The following is a 20,972-nucleotide window of genomic DNA, read 5'->3' as shown; positions in this document are numbered from 1 at the left end:
CCTCCTGCAGGTGTCCTGCAGGTGTGTCCTGCCCTGCAGGTGTGTCCTGCAGACGCTCCCTGGGCTGGATCCCAGCCAGGACGAGCCTTTCCCACCTCCCAGACTCCTCCTTTAGCAGCCTCGGGGCCACACTGGATCCCCTCGTCCGAGCAGCTTCGGAATTCTTGTGACATATTTAATATTAATGTTTTTATGGAATGTGCAGCTTGTGAGTCGATTATTTTATAGCCGTGACTTCCAGTTGCTTTGAAACTCAGAGCAAGGAGGGAGGAAGCAGACTGGTTTGACTTTGAAAGGTGGCAATAAGAAGGGTAACTGGCTGGCTGCACCCAGCAACTTTAATTACAAATGGATCAGTAGGAAGTTTTTGCAATAACTTCAGGTGTAGCTGTTTTCTGCTTCGGGTAAAGTCATTTTTAGGCATTTAATCTCTTCAGAAGGTAATCCAGTACGGTTACTAAAACACTGAGCAAGTAGCATCTGTAAACATATCTCACTAGGCTTAGATAAATGTAATAAGCCCTTAAAAAATAGAACACAAAAGCTCACAGGATGTATTTTAAATTGGGATTGAGACTGCTCTGAGAGGCTCTCAGATACCACCAAAATGTGCTTTCCACGTCATCCACAGTCTGTGGGAAACCAGAGCTGGTGAAGGGGCATTATCAGGGAGAGGATCTGTGGGAATAACTCATTTTCTGTTGATATCCTGGACAAACGACTGGAATAAAAGAGTGAAGGTACGTTAGAGGAGGAGAGTCATCAGTTCAGGGAAGCTTGGAAAGAACAAACCCCGGTGGTGTCAGTGGGATGAGCTGGAAGCAGGAGGATGGTGTCGAGTCTGAGTCACCCAAGAAAGGAGCGTCTTGGCTAAGTCCTCTTTTATTGAATATGTATAAATATGAATATTTCCCTCTGCATGCATATACAGCTCTTTCTCTGGCATATTTATGCAAATGGGTATCTAATGCACATACACCAAATCAAGCATGGAGTTTGTTTTGGTTATTTTTTTTTTTTCCCACAGGAAAAAAAAAAAAAAAGAAGCGGAAATAAAAATTAAACTGAAAGTGTATGTTAAATAAATAATTTTTACCGTTAGATTTCAAACATACACCCCCTCCAAAAAGAACCAACCAACCAAGCAGCAGCTGCTGGTGTGTCAGGGCTGGTTCCCAGCCTGGTCCTCCTGAGCTGGGGCTGTAGGAGGACCCAGGGACGAAGGAAGAGCCAGGATATGAAGGATCAGAACGCGTGTAAAGCAGACCCTGAACAATCACTGCGCTGGCGTTTCCAGGGCGGATGCTGAGGAAGAAAAGGAACCAAGGACATGCCCTGACTGCAGATGGGACAGACTCTGTAAGCATGCTGAGCTGAGCTCTATTTTCAACTCATGTACTGTGCTTTGAAAAAAGGATTAAAACCCCACATATTCTGTAACAGAAATCATTTCCTCCTCGTTTTTGTACGTGGTTTTATTTGTATGATGTCTTCATTACAAGAAAGGTTAACTTTAAAAATGCAAATCCGCTGCATAAAGTACAACTGGGACGGTACGAGCGATCATGCAACCCAACTTTCACTGCGAGTTCATCCAGGAGTTCCAGTGAGAGGATGCAGTGACTTCACAGGAATGTCAGACAGGCTTTTGTGTAGCTGTCAGTAATACCAGAGAAACTCCACGATGTTTTGGGTCACCCCAACAGAAATACTTGTGTGACTCTCACGGAGTGCTTTGCAGTTAATTACAGATAAATGACTTATTAAAGATGCAAGCAACAGGAATCAAATAATCCCTGAAATTTTCCTTTTTTTTTTGTTGGTTTTTGCTGGTTTCCCACCCCCCCTCCCCACACACACACACGTACCCCCCTCCCCCAAATTTTGGCAATGGCAGTACAAGACAACAGATGATGATGATGATGATGATGATGATGATGATGATGATGGTGTGAATTTGGCATTTGAAATCCTTCCCAGGTGCGATCTGAGGACGACGTGGCAGTTGTGGCTCACGCTCATTGTCACTGCAGGCTTGGACAGCCAGAGTGCAGCTGCTGGACCAGTGCTGAGCACCCTGAGCTGTGCCACAGCCCCCGTGCTCTCCTCAGCTCACACAACCAGCTGTAAATTCCTGCAGCTCGCGGCAGAAGACAGGACTCTCTCAGAAATGGGGTGTGCACCACACTGATGGATTGACAGACTTCCACGATATCCAGCCGCGTCTTCAGTTCATCTTTCTCCTCCTTGCAGTGGTGTTCTGGGGATGTGTGAGAAGTTTGACTTGTAGCTGAACTAATTCCAGCTGTCTCACAGCTGCCTGTTAGAGAGAACAGGCTTGGTGACACCACAAGTACCCAAACTGTTAATGAAATAATGTCTGATGGGAAACTTGTATGCAGTGCCCTTGACATGAGTATGCTGAGCAGAGCTGGGGGGGTTGGAGAGCTCCCTGCTGGCCAAGCACTGCCTGATTTCCCATCCAAGGCAGGAGAGGATGAAACACAAACCAGAGCTGCTGTTCCATTCAGCCGCCTGCTCTGAGCCCCTGGAGAGCCAACAGCCACGGAAACAACCTGCACACGGAGCACTTCCCACTGTCAGAACAGAGAACAAAGATTTCACCTACAAGAACACACCACATGCACAAATTCCAGACACCCTTCGAGACAGCAGGGCTGCTTCCACCAGCAGTGCACTCGTGGCTGAGGACACACCAGAGCACACCAGAGCACACCAGTACACACCAGTACACACCAGGGCACACCAGGGCACACCAGGGCACACCAGTGCACACCAGGGCACACCAGGGCACACCAGTACACACCAGTGCACACCAGTGCACACCAGGGCACACCAGGGCACACCAGTACACACCAGTGCACACCAGGACACACCATCACTGCGCTTCTGTTGAAAATGCTGCCTCTTCCCTCCTCAGAAAAGAGTCAATTGTCTTGCAGATTTCCAGAAAAACGTCCTCCTGTGTTCCTTCTGCATCAACCTGTCAGGCAGGGGAAAAAAAAAATAACATTAGTTTTGATTAAGTCCCAAGAAATTCTCTCAGAATCTGAACACACACAACACACTGGTCCAATGTAAAGTGAAGGTTACTCTGTTTGATGTTAAAAGCATTTTAATGTGAAGGAGCAGCTTCCATAACCCACGTTACTCACTTTGTTTGCACAGATTTATGTGAGAAGGTCCCGTGGGCTCCATCATCTGTGGCAGAGTACATTAATCAAAGGAAGGAGCTTAAGCTCTTCCTCTTAAATAGTCGGGTTTGAAAGCAAAATTCCACCTTTGGGATACCGAACACTTTCCAAAGGCCCATCATCTCCAAAAATTCAGTTTCCTGTTCAAGTTGTCTGTCAGGGCTGTGCTTCACCAAGAAAAGACCAATTAACTCTGCCCTGCTGAGGAAGAGCAGCACCTTTCCCACGGGCTGCCACCACCACAGAGATGCATCTGCTGACTGTCCCTTTCCTCAGATGCCTGCTGAGAGCTTCGGTGTCTCCTCAAAAGCAAACTTCCTTTGAGTCTCTCATGCATGCCATGGACAGCTTTGGGAAATGCTGCTTCTCTGAACTGTGGGCTGCATTTTCATCTCCAGGTTGCTGACTGGGATGCCAGATGTTTGAAGGGGACCTTCCTGACCATCAGGCTTTCTGCCACCTCTTTGTTCTGCAGGAGAATTAAAGGAGTTTCCTGTTCCCAACAGGCCAAGAAATCCACCTGCACTGTGGAACTGATCTAATCATAGCAGCACTGCTGATTGCCACTTTGGCTTTTTGGTGGCCTCTTCAGAGCTGGGGCTGATACTCGGGGCTAAATCTGGGGAGCTGTGACAAAAACTGGCCCTGTAAGCGTGGAAATCACTGCTAAAATATGGATGAGGGTGACTGATGACAGCCCCAGTGCTTCCCAAGGCAGCCTCCTGCATAACAAAGGCCCAGTTCATAAAACTGGGGCTCAAAACTAACTCCACATGTCAATAATTCACATCTAGTGCTGCAGTAACTCAGTGACGCTCCCAGCAGCTCCAGAGAGAAAACTGTGCACTTCCCTTTCTCAGAATATAACAAACCTCATCAATTAGGGCTGCTTGCAAGGTTATTTAAGGCTGGCTTCTCATAAAAGCAACATCCACAGTTTTCCAACAGTGCTGGTGTGAGAAATGGCTGCAGTAACCACCCCCATAGTCCAGCGTTCCTCCTTCTGGCATTAAAATCACCCAACTGAGCTTCCTGTCAGCAAATCTGCAGCTGATGGAGGTTCCTTTGTTCCCCACATACCTGTCTATCCACTGGGGTGAATGGGTCTCTGCTTCCAGAGACTGGAAGTAAATTGTGAGGGGTGGATGGTCACGTGTTCTTTCGTAATTGTTATGGAAATTGGGACTTCAGCTGATTTTAGGAAGACACAGCAGAACACCACCAAGGGGAAAAAATAATTAAAAAAAAAAAAAAAAAAAAAGGGAAAAAGGAGGCTAAGCTTTCCCAGTGTGTGATCTGAACCAGGGACAGTTTGTGGACACCTTCAATCCCCTGAACTTGCCCTTCAGACACCTCCTAGGTGCTGATGGCAGCGAGGCAGGAGCAGTGTGACTGCCAACACATTGCTCTGCTCTGTTCCTTGTTACCCTCCCACAGACTGCCACTGGGGAAGAGCCTGAAAAGATGAGTCAGGTAATAAACCCAATCGTTTTCCCCCTCCCTTTCTTCCCAGCTGACAGAAGGCCACATACTCCGAGGGATTTACATTCAGCCACGTCAAAACACGAGGAGGTGTCCACTAAATTTTCACCTGGCAATCCCTGAGAGATGAATTGAACAATAACAGCATCTACCTGCTCATTTCAGCTACCACAGTGCATTTCATGTTGTTAACCTGAAACATCTGATTGCCACAGGCTCAGGCAGATTGCAGAGGGGTTTTTTTTTTTTGAGTGGTGCTTTCAGCCCTTGCGTGCCCAGTGCAAGGTGGTTATTGAAAAGCAAATACTGAAAGTTTATTGAAAAGCTGCCCTTAGCAGCAGGTGGGGGTTCTGGAACTGAGTGTGAAAGAAATTATGGAATATTAAATTAAATCCCCCCCAAAAATCTCACCATCCACTCCCTCAGAGTATGTGTATGATATTACAAATAACAAAAAAACCCAAGGATTATTTTAGCCTAGCCTGCACCAAAAAAAATATAATTGCAGTCCTAATTTATATTTGATATTCTTGATCAGAAGTTATTATTGTCAGTTTTTGTGCTTTCCACCTGAATTTCCTTTCACCGCTCAGAGAACATCAGAGTGGCTGCTCATGTCAATGCTTGGCCATCTGGAAAATCTGTTGCTATAAATAAGAAACCAACCCTGTGTCCTGGGGATTGCAAACTTGACTCTCTCCTTTCTTCAACTTAACATACCCACCCCTCATCTGAACTGTGTTTATTTGTCTTTATTTTCCAAAATTGTTGAGCCAAATATTTAGTGTGTTTCCAAACTGGAATGTTTTGTTGGGTGGTGGTTTTTTTTTTTTTTTGTTTTGGTTTGGTTTTTTTGGTGTTTTTTTTTGTTTGTTTGTTTGTTTTGTGGGTTTTTTTGTGTTTTGGGTTTTTTTTGTTTGTCTGGGGTTTTTTTGGTTGTTTGGTTGTTTTTTTGGTTTTTCCTTACTGTGGGGTGAGCAAAGGACACAAATCAGGACTTTTGAGTTCCATTTTTCTCAGCTCTGCATTATTTGCTCTGTTCTCAGGTCAGGATAGGGATGATAAATCAGGATAAATTAGCTGCATTTTCTCTTTTGGGAACTCTGCAGAGGAGAAAAGTCTGGGGTATTTTTTTTTTCTCCTGAAAAAAAAGATGCCATAATATATCCAGAAATTATTATTGGATTCTTTCCTTTGTAGGACAAGACAGAGCAGCAGGATCAGATCTTCCTGTAGCTGAACATAAGGGATAGTTTACCACGACAGAGCAGAGAAATAAAGAAAAAAAAACCCCAAACATCCCTTATGAGTCTACAGATGTGCCAGCACATACATCAGCTAAGTGCACTGATGGAATTTTTCTTGCTTCACTGTAAAGTGATTGATTAAAAAATAAAAAGTTTTAAATATCACATCCTGAGCAGGTGCAAACTGAGTAATTCATTAAAATTATTATAACTATGTTATTTATTCCAGCAAAAAGGTCTTTCTTGTATGCAGGCCTGTTTTATTTCAGGATATTCACTGTCAGAGTTGTAAATTTAACTAAAGGACTTTGGATTAAACATGATCTTTCATCCTAATTCTGAGAGCCCTTATAAAGAAATAAATCCTAATACTTAAAGAAAAGCTTTCCAGAATGAATGTTCAGTAAGAGGTTCTACCCAAATGAGCTGGTGATTCAGGATATGTTCCCAGATTAAGCACAACCCTGTGATTTTTGCCCTCTCAGCCCGTGCTGTGGAGCTCAGGAGTTCAGAGAAGTTGCAAACAAACCAGGGGAGGGTAAAACGAGACAGGATTTTCCAAACACACCAAATAACGGAGGCACAAAGCAGTGATTTGATGAGGAAGGTGAAGCCATTTACCTTGCAGAACCGTGCCTTGCTCTCATAGTACGCAATCAGGGGCTGTGATGCTCGGCAGTAGCTCTGGATCCCCTCCTGGATGGCCTGGGCGCTGCTGGAGTTGGGATTGCTCTGGTCCCTCACCTGCAGGCGGCTGCTCATGGTCTGTGCACAGCAGTCCAGGCAGAGCACCAGCCTTGGCTCCCCAACCTGGGCACAAAGCAGAGCATCCAAAGTGAGGATCCAAACCACTGGCCTGGGGAAATCGCTTTCATCTGGGTCATTCTGAAAGAGTCCTCACGGAATCCATCAGCAGGTGGTGTCTGTGTGAGCAGAACTCGTTGAAGTGGAGATGGGTAACCACTGACAGGCTCAGCAACACCATCAGGTGTTCACAGGGACTCACCCTGGGAGTTATTTTATGTCCCACAGTACTTTCTGTCTTTATCTGCAGGGTACCCACATGGTCACCACCCATGGCATAAAGGAAGGAAGTGATTTATTTCTCTGCACTTTCAGCTTGGCAAGTGATTCCCAGATTCCATGAGAAGCCCACCCTTTAGTGCTGTTTGGCTCGAGCCAATCTAGTCATGAGGGAGAGTCTGTCCTTGTCTGTAAAGAAAATAAATGCAGATTTATTTATTTTTATTCTCAGGCCTGGCAGAGACAGTTAATAATTGTCTCTCTCTCTCTCTCTCTCTCCATTTGATTGTAGATACCACAGAATTTATGGGTAAGAAAGAACTGGCAAGAAAGAGCAAAATGTTCTTTATAATATTTCAGGAGAGAGCCAGAAGTTCTAAATAAATCCTCATTTTTTTTTCCCCAGTGTATCCTTTCCCTGATGCACTGCAAAACAAGCCTGTCATTGAGCATAAATCTCGCCATGCAATCTGTCTGCACCCTGCTCTGACACCAGGTCTGCTGGGCTGAGTCCAGAGGGGTTAAAAGCCACTCTGTCCAGCAAAATATAGGTGTTACAGGGTCAGTGAAAAATAAAGGGATCGTTTTTCCGTGCAGTTATGTGTTAAAGACACCCTCAGTCGTTTTCTCAGTCCTTCCCTTGGCAGAACACCCTTTAGGAAGAAGTGGGAAGTCTTGGAAAACAAATGGGAAATGATTCCTTTTCCCAGTCACAGTCATATCATCACCTTACAGTGAGGAATATCCTGACTGATAGGGTCAGGTAACTGTATCTTGCTTGACAGACAGGGTCTGACTTGAAAAATCTATGTGGCTTTCTTAAAATTTTCAATATTGCTTTTATCTGGAATTCAAACCATTACAGAAATGTCATTCTTCCAAGTTAAAAATTACAAAAAGTGGGAGTAGTGCCCCGGTCAGATATTACAGCAACTTCTACTGCCGTTGTTTTTTGGGGATTTTTTTATTACCATTTTCCCACCACAGTTTAGCTGAAATAAGACACGCTGTGGGGACATCTGCAGGAAGCCAAACAATCCGGTCTACACTGGGCACTTTGCACCTGCTGATATGAAATTTATAATTTAATAAATGTTTTCTGCTTCTCACCTAGCAGAAAGGCTGAGGAGGGAACAGAGAGATGTTGCTTCTCTAGAATTATGGCTGGGTAAAAAATACAGTTGTGTCACAGAGAGGAACAAAAGTGGCTGAAGAATCAGCTGTTTCTACACAGCTCACCAGTCAAAGCTCCCAAACTTTGAAGCATGAGCACCATTCTCGATGTCTTCTAAACAGAGCAGCTCTTTGTTAATAATTATAATGCTCTTTATGCATCATATGCAGCATTATTCATCTGTACTTTGCTGCCATTAATTAACAAAGCCTGATGTGCACCTCTTTTCATGAGGAGGAACTTTTCTCATCGCCCTTTAGGGAGAAGTGCAGAGCATTATCTCACTAATGACTCACTTCAGAGAAACACTTCACACTTTTACTGAGCAGCTTTCAGCCTGCCAGGTCCACCCTGAGAAAAGGGGATTCATGGCACATTCAGAATGATCACCTGAGCCCCTTGCGTTGTGTTTCAGTGCAAACGCCAAAGGCAGCTCAGGATACAGGATCTGTTGCTGCTCCAGTGCCTGCTGGAGCTGAAAGGGGCTCTGCTTCTGCACTGGCTGCATCAGAGCTTACTGCCTGGCACTGCCTCAGGCCGGGACACCCCAACCTCTAAATCATAACACAGAGCAGAGTTCACAGGACATGACGTGTGTGCCTGCCAGATACAGAGCTCTGCTGAAACTGTTCCTCCTTAGACACAAAATGAAAGAAATTTCCGATTTTTTTTTTAATGATCCACAGCATTTTAACAGAGGAACCAGATCAACATTTTCGTGAATGGCTTCTCCAGCAAATCCCATCTCCCATCGTTTTGTCCAGCTTCTGATGCCTGTGTCCTGCTAGGCTTGTGTGGTAAACAACTAAACAGAGCACCTAAAGGTTCAGGGAGAAAACAGGACATTTGTGGGGGGAAATACGGTGGGATACATATCTAACTGATTTCCCTGCTTCACCACTTCTAAACCCTGGCGAATTCATTCACAGGAGTGTTTTCTGCAGGCTGAGAAAAGCATGGCTGAGGCTTCTCAGTAGGTCTTAGCACATCCCCAGGAGATCGATAGCTCTCTGAAGTGCCACGCAGCCACTTGCAGAACGCTCTTTTTATGGCTCTGCCACCTGCTCCTCACCACAGAAATGGAATCTGGGCTTTGCTGTTTGGAGTGGCAGCAAGCCTTAGCAGGGCTGGCTCGCTGGGAAGAAATATTAACTGGGAAGGTGCAGGCTTGCACGAGCCTACAGCAAATTGTGTTTGAGGGGATTTTCGTAATAAGTACGGTGCCATCCACTAGAGGCAGAAAATTGAGTCTAAAATGTGAATTATTCCTGGTTTGCATTAAATTTGCTGCCGGACTGGCTCTTTTCACGTCCCTGCTGCAATCAGCTGAAGATGGGGACCCCAGCGGCCCCAGAAGTACAGCTGTGTCTGAACAGGAGTTAGAACAGCATGACAATTCTAGGCTCACCTTGCTCTCAAACTCTTCTGCATCTCTCAGCTCTTGGGGGTACCCGTCGATCAGGAATCCTTTGGTGTCCCCTAGCCTGGAAACCATGGCTTCCTTCAGCAGCTCCAGAACAATGCCCTGCACAGGGAAAAAAGGGGGTTATTTGGATAATTAATGACAAAGATTGATACCTCTGTTTGTTACAATGACTCCAGTGCTACCCCCTTGAAAATGGCCCCGTCTGGCTAAAAGTCAGCCCTGTGAATGCAGTGTCTTTTCCTGTGTTGCAGGTAGCAGGGCAGCCTACTTTTTCTTCTCTCAGGGCCAGCTCTGCCGCACAAATCTAGTGCTGCAACCCACCCAGGAGTTCCCAAAGTGCCCTCCAGGTACCTGAAAATGCTGCAGCATTTCCCAATCTGACTGCATTTTGCTATGTCACTGATATAATTGCATCGCATGGAAAGTGACCCCATCTGACCAAACTCACTGAAGAGCAAAGCAATCAAAATCAAGCCTGAGCACAGCTTTTAGTTTCCCCTGAGCAGCACTTCCCAGTATCTTTCATTAACAAACATCCTCCAATCCAGCTGCACTTGCTGATGACCCACCAAGAGCTGGGGCTGCAGAACTGCCACGTGAAAGTCAAGCCCAGCTGAGAACAACACCCTCTGCCTTCACAGTCTCCCTTAATCTGCAGTCCAGCCACTCTGGGATGTCAGCCAGCCCTGCAGGGAACTGCTGCAGGTGCTGTGATTTAGAATAGCTGCCAGGAGGACCAGCTCTGAATCTGAAATGCAAAGCTATAAAAAGGACTGTCTCCTGTACTCACATTTTGCAATGCGTCTGTCTCACTGTACTCCATGTCTAATTTACTGCCTATATGAGTCTGAAATGTAAAGAAATATTGGCATAGAAAGGGGAAACAAGTGCCCCAGATTTGGTAACGAGGAAACTTCTACCTCGGGTTGCAGATCAGTTTTACTGAAATGGGAATCATCAGCTCCAGTAGCTTCTTTCCACCCTTTCACACAATCTACACTGCCTTTATTTAATCATTTAGGGCCCTAAAGAAAACTGTTGCTTACACCAGGCACAGGTTCACCACATTCCATGATGTCTTTGATCAGTTTACTTCTCTCCGATAACGACAACAACTCATTCTGGAGAAGGTCAGCGGTGGACAGGTGAGAAAACCCGTATTTCTTGGCCAGCTGTTCGCACTGGCTGCCTTTGCCAGAGCCGGGCCCACCTTTGTGAGGGGGGGAAAAAATATCTGGATTAGAAAAGAATAAATAAAAGAATAACAGCATTAGCATGTTATGCTCCCCCCCCCCATCCCTGCCCAGAGCCAAACACCCAGCGGGGCCATGGGCACCTCAGCAACAGGACACGCAGGTGAAGCTGCTCAGGGGATTCTTCACAGGCGGAGGGAGGGAAGGCGCCTGCACCTGGCCCTGCCTCACGGTGAAGGGCAAGGAACGATGTGGGTGTCCTCCTGGCACGAATGGTGCCTCAATCCTCTTGATTCCTTGGACAGGAGAGCGGCCTCCACCCGAGAGCCCCAAAGCTCTGCCTCTGTGGGGCTGCTCCTGGCCCGCCCTGCCCCTTCGTCTCAGAGCTTCTCCCTCCTCTCCCTGGCGGCCAAGGACGGGAGAAGCCACCTCAACCACCTCCTGAGGTGCTGCAGCCACCCCAGCCCGGCTGGAGAGATGGAGAATCCCCTGGAACTGCTGGAAGCCTCTTGCCAGGGACGCTGCTGGTGCGGTGGTGACCCCGGAGCCGGCGCTGGAGCTGAGGTGAGGCCCTGAGGGCTGAGGGGCCATGATGGCGCCGGGCTGTGAGGGCGGGAAAGCCAAGCGCCGATGTTGGAGTTTGTGGAGAAAACCCACCGCCTGTAGCGGCAATTTTGCAGTCTCTGACAGATCTGTTCGGAAGATCTACCGCGGCAGGAGGTAATTATACCCTTGTAGGGAGACAGTGCTCAAGCTCCTAAAGTTTTTTCAGTGTGTGACTTGTGCATTTATCAACTGCAGGGGGCTGCAAGTGTAACTACACAGCCCTGCTATGTGTAAGAAAGATGCTCCAAAACACATGATTTTCCCGTTTGCTTATCTTTCCACAAATAACACAGTCACTACAGAGTGAATTTTCTTCTAGATTTGTCATTCCATGTAAGAAATAATTGATCCGAGCGAGGTGATTTTCAGAGAAGTTACGGCCCCGCAGCCGAGATTAAAAACTGGGTCACAGTGGTATCGAAGGAAGGGGCTTGTCTGCTGTGATCTGCAGTCTTTTATTTCAGCTTCACGACGACAATTATCAGCCCCTGGCGTGAGAATCGCACCTGTGCTGCAATTTTGGCTAGAATTATCTTTGACACGGGCTCGTCTTCTTGCCAGCGTGGGCCGCGTTCTGTTCTTCTACCGCTTTAAAGGGAAGAACATCCTTGTTTTGTAAAAGCACCGGTTGGAAGAAAAAAAAGGGGGAAAAATAGGAGCGGCCACAAAGAAACAGATGTGGAGAAATTACAGGCGAATTAGCTGTGATGAGTCCATGAAGTGTCTGAGCGGCAACTCATTGTATTTCTGGTCCTGTGTTGGTTTTTTAGATCAGTGAGTTTGTGTTTACACATTCTGTCTCCTGGCACTGAATGTGCTAGCAGTGAAATGATTTAATCCTATTTATTTGGTATATATATATATATACAGTATTTAAGAAAGCATCAGCTATAAAGATTATTTTACTCTGTTTCTTATATAACTGTTTCTCTTCTGAATGTAGAGCCAAACCACAAACGTCGTAGTTTCCCTTCATATACTACACAAACTGGCTGTCTTTTTAGAAATAACAATACAAGGAAAATTTTTTGTTGTTCAGCAGGTAAATACTCAGAGAAGATGTGTTTCAAAAACCCTTGTCTGTTAGTGTTTTAAAAGAGAACACTGTCAGATGACACAATACTTCTGGCTCAGGGTATATCCCTACACAAGCAGCTTTAACAGCAAATTAACCCTGTAGCCACGAAGCTCACCACCAATCTGGAGCGCTGCAAAAATTGTTCTCTTAGAGGGTGTTTTGATTAAATCTAAGCGCATTTTTCTGCAGAAAAAAAATAGTAAAAATTTACTGGGAGAAAGTTTATTGGAACAAAGTTTATTTGTTTCTGCCTGTGAAGCAGAAGCAAAAGCCAGACAAAACGATTGTTTTCGGTTAAGAAGGCTCTGCTGCAACTTGTTATGCTGTTTTTCAAACTGGGAAACAGTCGAGTTTTCCCAGTGGCTCAGCTGTCAGGAGGAAAATCTGTCCCCTTCTTTTGCTGTGAAGGCATGAGACTCTTTGGGAACGCTGTCATTTGTTCTCTGTGCTGGCATCTTGGACTCTGCCTACGTGGAGTTTGGGAAAAAAAATCTCTGTGGGTTCAGGGGAGCTATTCAGATTAATCACGTTGTTTTCTGGTTTCTATATACGCACATCTTGCTTTAAAGCTCAGTTGTTAACTCAATAAGAAGCAAAAACTGCAGATTAAGAAGTTAAGAGCGTATCAATCGGTGAGATTATTATGGGAAACTTTGTTTCTCCCTTTGCGTTTTCTGATACAAATAGCGAAGCAAAAATGTGGCGCCAGGGTAGTGGCCCAGAAATGAAATGCAGTTCTGCACGTTGCTTTTCCGTGGACAAGGCTGGACTGAAAGGTCTGTGCGATCCCTCAGAGCAGCTTTCCCTTCCACTCTGTTGATTCACCTGCCCTGGTAAATCACTTTGTGGCAGCACTGCTGACTTAGGTGCTTCCCCTTCCCTGTGTAAATTGTGGCTTCAGAAAGGCTTCAAGGTGAGACGAGGGGGCTGGGGACGTGACAATTGTCCAGGCAGCGCTTGTGAATATTTCACTGAGCTAGCCTCAGATCAGCAAAGGATCTCAGCCCTCCCTGCTGCCCCAGCCTCCCCAGGCTGAGAAGGACCAGAAGCCTGGGCAGGCCACTCCAATTTACCACCCTGACCTCCAACCCAAAGAATTAACGGAGCCAGAGGGAGCTGGGGCCGCTGCTGGGAGTGAGCAGGCACAGCAACAAGCAATATGAGCAGTTCCAGAGCCAGCTTTTGCTCTCACAAATGGTAATCAGGCAAAAAGTGCCACCCAGGCAGACTGAGATGGCTCTATTTTAAACCTCACAAGTTTATCACACACCAAAATACCACGAGCATTTACATAAGGTGCCAGCAGTGGGATTTACAAGAGAGCCCCACCATTCACTTTCCAAATGTTTCAATTTCTAGACCTTGTTATCACCATGAGTATCATCCCTCTGTCATGGAAAAGTGCCTGCAGGGGAAAACCTGCAACAACGGAGCCTCAGAAGTCAGACCTGCAACCAAAATAACCCCAGTCAATCTGTCCTTACATTCAAGGAAGGATTTTGGAGGGCTTGTTCAATTTTAGCTTCGGTGCTACTTGTATTATTTATACAAGCAAAAAATAAGCCTTAAGTTCAGAATTTGGCATTTGAAGGCTCCTCAATATCTCTTCAACAACGAAAAAAACCCTCAACGCTGGTTTTGGTGTTTGTTTGTTTGTTTGTTTGTTTTCTGAAAGATAATTTTAATCACAAAACGACCTGGAGTGATGTGAGGTCCTGGGACATCACTGAGTTTTCGTCCTTCCTAAAGAAAAGGTGAAGTTCATTTCATGGGAAGTTTGGAAATCAGCCTTCCTCAGGTTCTACACTCAGTGCTTGGGCTGATGGGGATTAATTATCAGCACTGCTCATCCCGTGCCTTCTGAACTGCAGTTACTGTAGCACAGTTTAGGTTGCCAGGGACCTTATCAGGTTAAACCTTCTACTCAGACAGGGCTGAATTAATGATAAATTGAATCAGACAAGGTCATTCAAGGTCTGACACACACTGGACAAAGAAAGAGTTTGGGTCTCAGTATTTATTTACTTCTGGTGTGTGAACAAGATACATAAAATTTTGAGTATTGCAGCGTTTATTTTTATACCTGTGTGGGGTTTTTTTTGTGCTCTGGAATCTTATTTTACAGGCCAAATTTACCTTGGCTTTGTCTCTTTTATTATCCTGCTCTCATCTCCTGTATTTTTTGACTTGCTGGTTCAATATCTCCGCTTTACTCTGGTTTTGTTCCTTAATTAATCCAACGTCGCTGTTATTCCAATTAACTCCTACATTAGCCCCAACGTAAATCTTTGCTAATTAGATTATTTCTTTCTCTTTCCCTTTTGGGCAATTTTCAAGGGTAATCAGTGGGGGAGGAAAGTGCCTGGTTTTTTTCCCCTTTATCTTCCAAACAGTATCTCAGTTTGTCGCTTAAGAATTTGGGGGGGGCTTGTCTTTCTACCTCTCCCCCCACCCCCCATTTTGTGATGCTCCTGCGAGGTTTCTTCAGAGGTTTCTTGAATTCCTGCACAATTCACAGCCACCAGACTTTCAGCTCCTAACTGACAGCCGTTTATTATTAACTCGATAGCGTGGGGTTTTTTTTTTTAATTAGGAAGAAGAATTCACACATTGACTTACTCTTTCTGTACAACCCCCCACGTTCTGGCAGCTATCTTTATGACCTTGGAAATGCGTTGTTCCCGCTCTGCATTTGTAAACTGAATTTTGTAATCTGAAAACCGCTTGGTACTCCTAATCAAAGCTCAGTGACACGGGGATTGTGGCAGTTAAATCAGGAATCCTACTTACCAACAACAAAAATGATGTTTGATTTCCTCAGCTCTTCTGAAAAGTCTAAAATGAAAACGAAAACTCTTTAGTTGGCAAGACCTACTGGTTTTTATGTCAGCTACTTACCCCACCGAACTGTGTGTAACTCTCAGGCAAGGGGATGTGATTTGATTTACATTTACCTTCTGCTGTAATGCTCTGCTATTATCCACAAGCCCATTAATCCCCCAGTTCCACAGTTCTCACTGCAGATACGATAAAGACATTTTACCTGAAAACTCAACCTAGCACACATAACTCTGTTCTTAATTTACTTCACCTTCCAAGTAACCATTTCAATACCAGGGGAAACCAAAATTAAATGGCAATTAACAGTGAAAAAAGAGACTCACCTCCTGTGCTCTCATAACCAGAGAAACTTGATTGATCCTCCTCCTCCTGTTAATTAAGCAATAGACAAATTGAAATGGATATTCTGCACGGTTTGCATTTCTTCTTGTATCTGCTTCTCTGTAGATCTCAATAGCTCTCTCTAACCTCTTGATCTACACTGAGATCCAACTGACAGTGTCCCAGCTGACAATGAACCTCTCCATCCTGTGAGCTGCTGCTGTTCAGATAAAAACTGACCATTCTACTCAAATTTTGCTGCTCAAAGACCTTCTCTGCTGAACACTGGACTATGGATACTCAAGGTTTAATAGAACACTTATTTATGTATTATTAGGTAGGTTTATAACTTTCAATAAGAAACTCCTACGGTATTTATAAAGAAATTCTCAATTTAGAAAGATTTTAATTATCTGAAGGAACAGTCCACTGCTCTGAGATGCGCTTGCTGTGAGGCAGTTCTAAAACTAGGCCGCTTTTCACTCTTTTTTTTTTGGGTATTTTAGCCCAAAATGACTAACACTGACTGCACAATCACGGGATACGTGAGGAGTAAAAAAAAAAAAATAAAACCACGTAGGAAACATATGGCTTTCTGAAAATACCCAGGGAATTTTTTTTTTTTGAACTTCCAATGCACCCAGAGAGGCCCCTCTCCTTGCTTCAACACAGCACCAAAAAAGTGATTTTCAGAGCAGTTTTGTATCCCACACGGTAAAACAGCATCTTTGCAATCGCTGCAGGTTTATGTGTGGATGTGAAAATATACAGCAGGTACTTTAGCAGCCATTAAGAAGAGAAAAAAAAAAGTGATTTCTTCTGCAGTGCTCTAAAATATAGGAATTATTACTGCAAATGTTCCCAAGGAAAGGGTTTGGATGCCACTTTTAGGAACGCTGGGTTAATGTGGACCAGTCCACACAGCCCTGAGGCAGAGAGGGGAGGATTTAAAACACACCTTTCATTTTGGAGCTTGTTCAGGCAGCGTTTTGTAACAGGCAAACCGTAGTACTTTGTTTCTAGAACTGAATTTTTTTTTTTTTTTTAAAAGCATTTAATAGGATAGTTTCCATGGCAACTTGAACTGAACAGATTGTTCACTGACTTCAGTACATTTCTATTAAACATCTTTTCTCTGTAGTATGGCCTCTCCAGCTCTTTCATGTCTTCAGATGCTTATTCATTATCCCTTTTTTTGCAGATATCCTCAGACTAGACTGAACTCCACCTTTCAGTGGGCTTTAACGAAAACAAATGTTGAGGGAACAGAGTTTCACAACCATCTGCTGAGTTTCCCCCTCATTTTCTTTTCTGTCCCATGCTCCTGTTTTAATCAGACCCTCACCGTAACCAGAATCTGTAATTCAAATTGTCTACCAGTGACAGAGAAATGCCCAGCACTAAAAACCCCAAATGGCTTCGGGATGCTCTTGGTCATTTTGCTGTTTCTCTGATTTTGAAAGGCATATTTGTGAGGGGACGGAGCTCCTGCTGATGGAGGTGTTGTGTTGGGACACCAACCCCTGGGTTAAACAAATCACTTGGATCAAACCTTCCAAGCAGAGGAAATGCAATCAAACCAAAGTGACAGCTGATAGCAAACACGGTAAATGGAGGGGAGTGGGCTCTGGTTTCATCCACAGGGCTTTAGTTAAATGAGGCTTACAATTTGCTGCTTTTATGTTCTGCCTCTGCACTGCAAAGGCTCTCAGGACCTTTTTGTTACGTCTCCTGAATATTTAAGTTTCGAGCCCCGCTGATCAGCCAGGCCAGAGATCCTGTCAATAGTCTTGGTGGCACTGGAATCTGCTTTGCCCCAGTTCCTCCTGCTCCCCTCCAGATCCCTCCGTGCTGTGGATGGCACATCCCAGCCAGCTGGAAAAGGAACTGTCACTACATGGCAAAAACTTGTAATCAAGAGCTTCTTTTGCCTTCTTACAACGAGGGGAAGGCTCTTTCAGGGCTTTTTTTCCTTCACTCCATTCTGGTTCTGCTCCTGAGTTTCTGTGGTGAGCTGTCACATCTTCTAATTACAAAGCTTTCTGCACTTTTAAATTCAATAGATTGCTTGTCACTGCTGAACAGAAAACCTTTTATTAGCTTTCAGCCTTTTTTACACCTACTTTTCCTGGGTCTTTGACACATTTGGGAGGCAAAAAAACCCCAACAATCTCTTCTTTGCACGTGCTGTTGCATTGACCTGATTTCATCAGTAAATGCACTCTGACACTGCAAGGCCATGGAAATGCCTCTGTTATGAACTGGCAACTTCCTTGAAGACACAAAAATGTGGCAAGAGGGTTGGAACAAAATGATCTTCATGGTCCCTTCCAACCCAAACCCCTGTCCCAAATACCCAGAGGAGGCCAAACGTACTTAGGAGGTTTTTTTACTTCAAGTTTACCTGATTTGCACATTTCCTAAATTTCAAAGTTATCAATTCTGCAAGCACTTGTTCAGGAGTTTCTTCACTCTACAGTCACCTGACTGTGTGTTTTAACTTCTTCTCTAATTAATCTAAACACTCCTCAGACCAGCTAAGGTTGTCCTGAAAGGCTTCTTTTCACGAGAAAATAATTGGATGCTCTTTCCTTCTGCAGCTCTTTGATAGGATTCGCTGATGCCAATTTTTCAATGCTCCCTTTTGGCCTGAGTGCACTTGAAATAAGCCAAATGGTAGGTTTCTAATTAAAAATCCAATTGTTAAAAAATAAAACTTGCCTGATCCCTGGAAACAAGTGGCATTATATTGACAGCCTCTCTGGCAAAGTCGAGAGATTGAAAGGGAAAGTATAAAGGAACACAGCGAGCAGTAAAAAACCTTCATCACACTTGAGAGCATTCCAGCAGCAAAGCCAATTCTTATTAAATCAGACACCAGTCATGACAGCAAGCTCTGCAAACTGAGAATATGCTGCAAAGCTGCTGCCCTCAAAAATGAGTTGCCCAAAATATATTCCTGAAGTTTTAAAATTCCTTTTGTAATCTGATAGATCTGAGGAAAAAAAAAAAATCCAGAAAAACAATTAATGATTTGGAGAAACAATTGTTTCTCTTTTTTTTTTTTCCTTTTTCCAGTGGGTATTTCTTTCAGTGCTGCAGGGACTCAGTGATTATGGGTGTTCCTGAAGCATTCACGCACAGCCAGCAGTAAACCAACAGCTCGCTCCTGATTTAGTTCCATGAACTGAACGGAACGTTCATTAATAAAACGCACAACACAAAAAGCTCAAGCTGTTTGAAATTCCACCTCCCCTGCATTTTTTCCCAACTTTGGGAAAAGGCAGGCCTCAGTCTGCACCAGTGCTGCTTTGCAGTGTGTCAGCAGCAGGTGCCAAGTGCTGTACACGAGCTGATGACCAGTTCAGTGACCACCACCACGTTCTCCCAACCCCAGCCCGTTTTTAGCAGCTCAGCTGGGGGAGGTTGCTTAGGAACCAGCCTCCCTCTCCCCCACGTTCTGATGACAGATTTCCTGTGCAGTATAACATCCCTGCATGACACATTTGTATCCAGATTCCGCTCGAGACTCTCCCAGTAAAGGCTGTCGATGCTTCCCCACAATTGGTAAACAGCGTGTGGTAAATCAGCGGACTATTAAATCACCGCCACGGTCAAAACGAGCTCAAGCTTTCCATGGGAGCGGTTCCTCACTCCTGAATTTAGTTACTGGTAATATCTCCACTCTCTTCTTTGCTTCTGGACGCCACCCTTGCTTGCATAATTCCAAAATTCAGATGGCAAGGCCTTTTGGCTGCGGTGGCTTTCTCCTGTATATATTTTCATTATATTTGCACCAGGCAGCTCATATAAACTGGGTATAAAACACAATTTAAATACACATTGTGCTTTATAGGCCTAATGCCTTCAATAAAGAAAAGCAGCACAAGATGATGAGAAATTTCAGAGTTTCCTGGGCAGAGAATGTTTTAAGAAGGGTTTATGAAAGAATGGGATTTAAAATGAGTTTTCAAGACTGAAATAACTAAGCCAAAGAGAACAGTAAAGTGGATCTGTAAATTAAAAGAAATGAATAGGGCTAGAACATGCAACATGTTGCAGGTGAAGATAAAAGTCTTGCACTGAAGACTGTGAAAGAAAACCAAGAACAATCCCACACTACCGAATGAAAATTCACTTTTGTGGGCCCTGACTTGGTCACTGGCTTTAGAAGGCTTTTGCTGTTTTTAATCCCTAAAAGCCTTTTTTCCAAAGGGAAGAACGTTTGATTTGGTTGTAGTCACCTTTCACACTTTACATTTTCCTGCTGTTCTTTTTTAGAAGTGTTTTACTCCCTCTTCTTAAACATCCAGCAGACTGCCAGTGCATTCTAGGGACTCCACTTCACCCTTTTCTCCTAACCAGAAAGCAACCTCTGTGTATCATGAATTTACTTAGATTGCACTGAAGTCCTTTGTCTTATGCACCCTCAGAGTTCCCCCACCTTGTTCAGACAGATTGTACAGCACAGCTCTCACGTGAACTAGAGAACTGTCTAGAGAGAGGCCACAATATACAGAAAATTACCTGGTCCTCGAAGTCAAATTCAGTATAAACAGCATCTCCAGAATCCATAATCAGGCTGCAGTCGAGTTCATTTGGCCCTAAAATAGGAAAGAAAATCAGACTTCAGAAATGGCCTGGAAACGTTCACCTCACGTGACGGAACACTGTAATATTTCCAATTATCTGTATTTGTGCAAAAACTGACCCCAGGGAGCACTCAGATGTGCCAGAGCATCAGGTGGATGGTGCTTTATTAACAAAATCTTCAAAGCACCAGTAAGAGCTGCTACAGACCTTGAGAAGGGAGGGTTATGCTAACTGGTGAATCGCTTTAGCTGCGTTGCATATTTATTGGGCAGGGTGCTCTGCGTGCCACGACTTGCAATTGTAACATTGCCACGCTCAGGGGAGAATATAAAGCATGTTTGGGAGAGAGGGAAAGGAAATACTGCCTAATTGCTGATTAGCAGATAAGGGGATGGCATCACTGAGTGATGCAGGTAGAAGCCCTGACCTGGCTGAGCTTCACAGTTCAGCTTCAGCTGAGCTGCTGATGGTGCAGGACAGCAGAAACTGGGCTTGGGCTTTCGAGATCGTCTAGGGGGGTTCTCATTGCCCAGAATCCTGGGCAGTAAGGAAGGAACAGTCTCCTGGGTCCTCCCCAAGGTGCAGCCCCAAACCAAACACTGCCCACGTTCAACAAACACTAAAACATCAACAGGCACGTGGCTATGGGAGTGTTATTTAAACAACACAAAATGCTGTAAAGATCCACAGAAACCTAAAAACTGCAACCAGCCAGGAGCCACAGATGAGTCCAATCACTGATTTCATGTAGGCAGCAACAGGTAACACCAGGG

At 44.7% G+C, this 20,972-nt stretch overlaps 1 protein-coding gene across 2 annotated transcripts in view; it reads right to left on the bottom strand.

Moving 5' to 3' along the window:
• Nucleotides 1-2,872: 2,872 nt before the first annotated feature.
• AK5 (adenylate kinase 5) overlaps nt 2,873-20,972 on the bottom strand; it is a 42,971-nt gene continuing 24,871 nt past the window's right edge. For both annotated transcript variants that reach the window (XM_027908227.1, XM_027908228.1), the window contains exons 8-14: nt 20,134-20,210; nt 15,609-15,651; nt 15,235-15,279; nt 10,614-10,777; nt 9,550-9,666; nt 6,566-6,754; nt 2,873-3,004 (exon numbers count right to left, since the gene is read on the bottom strand). In XM_027908227.1, the coding sequence (XP_027764028.1) occupies nt 2,900-3,004; nt 6,566-6,754; nt 9,550-9,666; nt 10,614-10,777; nt 15,235-15,279; nt 15,609-15,651; nt 20,134-20,210 (740 nt within the window). In that variant the 3' untranslated portion in view covers nt 2,873-2,899. The remainder of the gene's footprint in view (nt 3,005-6,565; nt 6,755-9,549; nt 9,667-10,613; nt 10,778-15,234; nt 15,280-15,608; nt 15,652-20,133; nt 20,211-20,972) is intronic.

Source organism: Empidonax traillii, unplaced genomic scaffold (genome assembly GCF_003031625.1).
Source record: "Empidonax traillii isolate 1590-97213 ecotype Southwest subspecies unplaced genomic scaffold, ASM303162v1 scaffold1658:size157713, whole genome shotgun sequence".
NCBI lineage: Eukaryota > Metazoa > Chordata > Aves > Passeriformes > Tyrannidae > Empidonax > Empidonax traillii.
The sequence above is the reverse complement of the archived record's forward strand: the minus strand, read 5'-3'. Positions and strand labels throughout refer to the sequence as shown.